General features: G+C 40.3%; 1 protein-coding gene across 1 annotated transcript; it reads right to left on the bottom strand.

Annotated features, from left to right (window-relative positions):
• Nucleotides 1-424: 424 nt before the first annotated feature.
• On the bottom strand, nucleotides 425-4,873 carry sst1.1 (somatostatin 1, tandem duplicate 1). Its single transcript, XM_050066228.1, has 2 exons — nucleotides 4,666-4,873; nucleotides 425-847 (listed from the first exon to the last, which is right to left on the bottom strand). The coding sequence occupies exons 1-2, from the start codon at nucleotides 4,810-4,812 to the stop codon at nucleotides 623-625; spliced, it is 372 nt and encodes a 123-aa protein (XP_049922185.1). The 5' UTR covers nucleotides 4,813-4,873; the 3' UTR covers nucleotides 425-622.
• Nucleotides 4,874-6,671: the final 1,798 nt, after the last annotated feature.

Raw genomic sequence — 6,671 nt, 5'->3', positions numbered from 1 at the left:
TGTATCATTCACTCTTTGTCTGTGTGCTGTTTCCTGGCTCTTTGTCGTCACTGAGCTGCAGCAGCTGCATAAAAATTAAATGTCTTTAATCTTAGTTTATTCAAATGTTGTTCGTCTGAAACAGGTTTGTTTGTTTCTCCTCAGCAGTTATAACGTGAATTTACCCTCAGGTCTGATTTTATTATCTGATCTGTGATCAGTGTGACATTCAGGAGGAAAACAACTAATTAAAAACTAAATGATTTCTCTTGTGGTTGCCATGGCGTCTCCTGTGTCTTTATTAACCTTCATTAACAGTTATTTTACTGGTGAATCTCCCCCTCAGCTGTTAAATGAGCAGCTCCAATAAAAACCTGCAGCTCTTCGTCCTGATGAAGATTTTTATTTCCTCTCCTCCTCCTCCGTCAGCAGACACCAGCGAGCGTTTGTCTCAAACTGATTTTATTCAAACCCACAATTAAAAATAGTTTCATCAAGTTTACATTCAGAAAGAATCAGCTCAGAAAAATCTAAACAATTCATCCAAACTAATCATCGATAGTCTGATCCATACAGTGTCTGTACAGCGTCTGCAGGAAGTGTGCTGATGAAGATGGAGGGGAGGATGAGGATGATGGGGCTCTCAGCAGGAAGTGAAGGTCTTCCAGAAGAAGTTCTTGCAGCCAGCTTTCCTCTCTCGGGGGGCGAGCAGCGGCCCGCTGCCGGCGGCGGCAGCTCGTTCCAGATCTACATGGACGTCTTCAGGTTCTCCTTCAGCCAGAGGGAAGTTCTCCTCCTCAAGGGCCTCGTTCTCCACCTGCAGGAGGTCAGAGAGGAGCAGCTCCGCCAGCGAGGCCCGAGACATGTCCTGAAATATGAATACGACAAAATTATTAATAACTATAAAGTCAGAGAAGCTCAAGACATGTCCTTGAATACCAAAATACAAATATTATCAACAACCATAAAGCAGGACAAGCCAGTGATCTGTGCTAAAATACATAATCACAAAATTACTAATAACTGTAAAACCAAGAAGGACTGAGACATGTCCTAAAATACAAAAACAGAAATATTAAAGACAAAAATGGGCAAGGACTGAAACAAAGACGTCCTGCAGGAAAACATAAAATATTCATATCAACTGTTAATATTTTAAAATTTTATATAAAACCCAGGGAGATAGAAACATGTCCTAAAATATGACAAGGACAAATATGACTATTAAAACAAAACCATTAAAGATTCCAAATAAATAAATAAAAATAAAAATGGGGAGGAGACACCCTGCAAGAAAACATAAAATATTAATAATGATAAAAACCACAGAGACTGAAAAATGTCCTAAAAGAAACAACAAAAATATGACAAACAATAAACACCAAGGAGAAACTTGATTCACTCTCAGAAAACAACAACCGGTACAACAGGAGTGAAAAGTGTCCTGATAGGCGTAAATAATAATGATGTTGATAAACAGCAGCGAGGTTACATGTTTTCCTTTGTTTTAATTTCCATATATAAATTCTGAGTTTTCACTCTGTGCTGCTGGTTTATGGTTTTATTGGAGACTGCAGACCAAAAAACCGACCGCACAGGTACGAGGCACAGGCACACTCAGACTTCAGCCACCTCAACTTTCCTTGTTGTCCCGTTGAGTTTCCTTGAAGCCATCAAGCAGTTCTTAAAACCCGACACTTGGTCAGTGACTTCCTCAGACCCCAACAAAAAAAGCCGTCCTTTCACGTCGGCATGATACGCTGCTGGTCGCTGTTATAATGGAACTTCACACTGGAACACCTGGCAGCATCAGAGGGAAACACGGTAGGACAACAAAAAAAGTTAAGGAGGCAGAAGTCCGAGTAGGGCTGTAGGGAGGGGTCCAACAACCACTGACTTTCACCAAGGAAGCCGGTGTTCAATTCCTGTAAGACTGTAAAGCCAAACCCCGTTCTTTTGTCCTGAACCCAACTGTGTGTGTTGAAGGAAAAGAAAACGTCATGTCGTGGTGTTGTGCTGACGTAGTGCTTTTATTTCCAAAGAGACTGTATGCAAACTGTACATTTCCAGTGTGATTTGAAACAGACAATGCATGTAACAGAACAATAAACAACCAGCACACCCACATCATATCTCGACATGGAAAGCCCACGACCAAATGTTGATATGTGACGAGGTCGCAGTGAGGATGTGTCGGTAAAGAAGGGCTGTATTTGGCAGTTTACAATCACTGAAGAAGCTCAAGGAAAAGTCAGTAAGTGAACCTTTAGTTTTGGATGTTTGATCACAGATGTGTGAGAATGAACGACTTAAATATTGTGTTCATCTTTTAAAAATCATCCTCACCTGAAAACCATCAGACTGATTTCAGTGTGAGCGTCTCAGAGACAACAGGCTGCTGACGAGGAGCGCTTTCATCTAACAGAAGCTGGTGAGTGCAACTTGAGTAATTCTATTTTGATTAACCGTTTGATTGAAAAGATGGAAGTTGTTTAAGACGGACTGTGACATGAAGTCTGCGGTGTCACTCTGAGACTCGGCCATAAAAGACGAGTCAGCGTGGCGTCTGTGGATCTGAGGATCCTGCAGAGATAAAGATTTAACCGTCAGACCTCTGTCAGTCCTCTATCAGCGGGGGACATCACACGCTTCGTCTCCAAAGACATGAAGGCTGTGTGACATTTATCAGAACTGCACACTGTAAAAAAATCTACATGTCATCAGGTCATTTCTGTCAAATTAAAACAGGTTTTTCATGCACTGGTCAGTTTGGAGTTGTTTTGCTTCTGTAACACGTCGTCTTTCAGACTAATGAGAAAACATCAAAGATATTAATTCAGGTTTATTTAACGTCAGATTTCTGCTCTGGAAATGTATGGAACAAGCACATATTTAATTCGATAAAGCCTCATTTGTGTATTTCAACATAATCTCCGACACAAAGAGTAATGATCTTGCTGTAATCAACTGAGAGAGTTTCATGGTGATGTCTGTTCGTGTCTCATTTTTACAGTTTTAAAACATTTAGGTGTTTTTGAGGCCGTTTTCTCAAGTTTTCATTCAAACTCTGAGACAAAGATTTCCATTTCAGAAACACTTCAATCCACCAGACTTCCCAGTGTGCTCCCTGTCTGTACGCTGAAGAGCAGTTTGTTCATATACCACCCACAGCCTGATCTGCAGAACAGTTTATTCCTAAAAACATGGCAAACATATATTTTTTCTTGATATTCTATGACAGTATTTTCTGATGTATGGAGTGATAAAAGAGATATCCAAAATCCTTTGACTCTGATGTGTCAACAACAACAAATTTTGAACCTGATGTTATCCAGTGTTCAGATGTATGTTTCGTACATGTATGAAAATCAGTGCAGATTCAAATAGATAATGCCGCATTGCAAAGAATAATTATCTCACTGCAGGCAACCAGCCGGGGAAGTTTAACCCTCTTCACCAGGAGCGTCTCCACTTTAATCAGATTTTTTTTTGGAGACACACTTAAAAAGGAGCGAAGATATTCAGAGTGAAGCGACGGATTTGAAGACGTCATCTTGAACTGAACGTCTTTAATGTTTTCTAGACCAAACAATTAATTTATTGATGACGTTTTTTGATAGAAGTTTAAATTAAGTATTATTCTAATGGATCAAGTGGCACAAAGGTGAACAAATAAAAAAGATAATAAAAAAGAAAGAAAGAAATATTTGCAACTTTTTGAGATAATTTTCACATTATCATCAAGACAATAACAATACTAAATTTTATTTAAAAAATTTCAAATGAACATCAGTCTAATTAAAAACAAAATATATCTATATGTATATATTTATTTACTTTTTTCAGTGACTGACTGCATGCTTTACAGTAAACACATATTGTGTTTCTGTGACTTTATGAACATAATATTTAATCACATGCTGCCCTGTCGTCTTCAGTCTGCTCACTTCCTTTTTTTTTAGATCAGGAGGACGCTGAGATTTTAATTTCCTTTATTTAATCTTTGTAATTTATTTTTATTTGATGATTTAAATCTAAATATAAGAAGTGTTTTTTTCTAAATTATTTATTCTGTGGAAACACCTGATCAATGTATCTATTGATTATTCTAAAATGTATTCATTAACTATTTAGTGTCCCTGATCTCCAAAATAAAGATTTGTCCTCCTGTCTCCTTATGAGAGCATATGAATCGTGTTGGATATAAATATTTTGATTTTATTTCACTTCACACTGACTGATTTCATTCTGTAATTCTGTTCTGTGATACACATTTCTGTCAAACATTTAAAAATCTGTCAAAGAAATTATATTTAATTCGTTTTTATTAGTTATTAATTTTTGTATTTGTAGTTTAAATTCAAAACTTTATTTTCAACCATTTAATAATATGGACTGAAGTTTGAGTTCAATTAACTGATTTAAATTCCTGATATTTCTGTTTAATTTCGAATATTTTTAACTTGATTGTGACTTTTTTTCTGTAAAAATTCTCTATAAGATTTTTATGGTTCAACGGATATTTAATAAATTCATTCAGATCAGCAGACTGAGCGGAGACAGGTCCAGATATAAAACAAATCTTTCTGAAAATGTTTTAATGATTAATTTATAAAAGTTTCACTAAAGGAATGTCCTTCTGTGTGTGTGTGTGTGTGTGTGTGTGTGTGTGTGTGTCGTTCGGACCTGTTTGGAGCCCAGCAGCGGGGTCCGGTGCAGCAGCAGACGGAGTTTGGAGTCTCTCTGGGCGGCGGAGGAGCAGCTGATGGAGGCGGTGAGGGAGAGGAGGAGCAGGAGGAGGCAGCGGAGACGCGAGGAGGACACCATCTTCATCACCTGTCTGCCGGTCGGTCTGTCGGTCTGTGTGCGGGTCGGGAGGATTTTCTGAGTCTGTCCCGTCGGAGCGGCTCTTATACAGCCCGCTGACGTCACTGATCACCGTCGGTAGGGATGGGGGGATGGGGGGTGGGGGGGGGTGACTGATGATGATGATGATGGTGATGATAGTGATGATGTTTCCACCGCCTCCCGCTTTAGTGAAATGATCCGTTTTCAGACACTTCTTCTTTCCTTCCTGCTGCTCAGTTGACAGAGTTTCTCAGCAGGAGGCTCGCGGGCCCTCAGAGGGACGCAGAGCGGACACGGCCGGTCGCTGCAGCGACTGATGACTGTTGGTTCAGTGTTTTCATTTTATCACAGATGTTACTGATCTCTGAATTCACTGTGTTCAGATCAAATTCAAATCCACACAAGGCATCATGTCGAGTGTTGGAGCGCGAAAAATTGACCATTCTGAAATTCACAGTACCGTCGATTATCCAGAGCGCAGTCAACACTGTCTCACTGTGACCTCGTCACATATTGATAATTTGGTCATGGACTTTCCACGTCCGCACAGACGTCCAAGGTACCCTGGGTGTGTCGGTTGATGACCTGGGACGCCGTGTCAAGTTCAAGTGTCACGATACACTTCTGTTTTCACAGGAAATTTGTTTTCACAGTTTGCATACAGTCTTTTTTCAAAATAAAAGCACTGCGACCTCGGTATAACACCGCAGACTGACCTTTTATTTTCTTTTTCTTTTTTCAAACACACGTGGTTATGTTTAGGCAAAAAAGAACAGGGTTTGTCTTTAGGACCTCACAGGATGGGACAGGTGAAAGTCAGTGGTTGTTGGAGCTCTGATGAAAAAACATTTTTTAAACAGTGTTTAACATGCGTGCTTTAGGCGGTAATATGTCAGGCTGTCCTCAGGAACTGTTAATACATTTTCCTACAAAAGCAATGCACCCACATTTGTACACATCCCACATATTTTGAAAGGCTGTGATCATGTGACCAGTGTGCTGATGGGAGTAAACAGAGGTCCCAACCGGTCTGGTAAGGAGGCAGGTTGGGGTGGTTATCTGACCTTCTCCTGGAGACGCGTTCAGAACCTGAACTTTCAGTCATTTTAAGGTACGTCCTCGCCCAACCAGGTCTCATTCCGAAGTCGTCAAATATTAACGCTTGGGCAGTGATTTCTGCATCAGACACCAGCGAAAAAACCCTGTTCTGTTTTCCTAAATGTAATCACATGCGTTTGTCGATAAAAGAAAGAAGCATCAATTCGCGATGTTGTACTAATGTTTATTTTGAAAGAGACTGTATGCAAACTGTACATTTCCTGTGAAAACAGAAGTGTATTTTGAAAACAGACAATGCATGTAACAGGCTGAAGTTGACACGGCGTCCCAGAACGTCAACAACCAACACACCTCGTCACCTCATAACCAAGCGACCTCGTCACATGTCCATGTTTGGTCATTAACATATGACGTCCAAGGTACCCTGGGTGTGTTGGTTGTTGACGTTCTGGGACGCCGTGTCAACTTCAGCCTGTTACATGCATTGTCTGTTTTCAAAATACACTTCTGTTTTCACAGGAAATGTACAGTTTGCATACAGTCTCTTTCAAAATAAAAGCACTACATCGGTACAACACTGAATTTACGTTTTACCTTCAACAACACACACATGGTTACGTTTAGGAAAAAAAGAACAAGGCTTGACTCTGCACTCTTACAGGAAGTGAACACCGGCCTCCTGGATGAAAGTTGGACCCATGCACCCCTCCTCTCTGCCCTACTCGGACTTTTGCCCCCTTAACTTAACTGTTGACCTGCAATGTTTCCCTCGACGCCACTGGGCG

The sequence above is a fragment of the Epinephelus moara genome, chromosome 2 (genome assembly GCF_006386435.1).
Source record: "Epinephelus moara isolate mb chromosome 2, YSFRI_EMoa_1.0, whole genome shotgun sequence".
Taxonomy (NCBI): Eukaryota; Metazoa; Chordata; class Actinopteri; order Perciformes; family Serranidae; genus Epinephelus; species Epinephelus moara.
The sequence above is the reverse complement of the archived record's forward strand: the minus strand, read 5'-3'. Positions and strand labels throughout refer to the sequence as shown.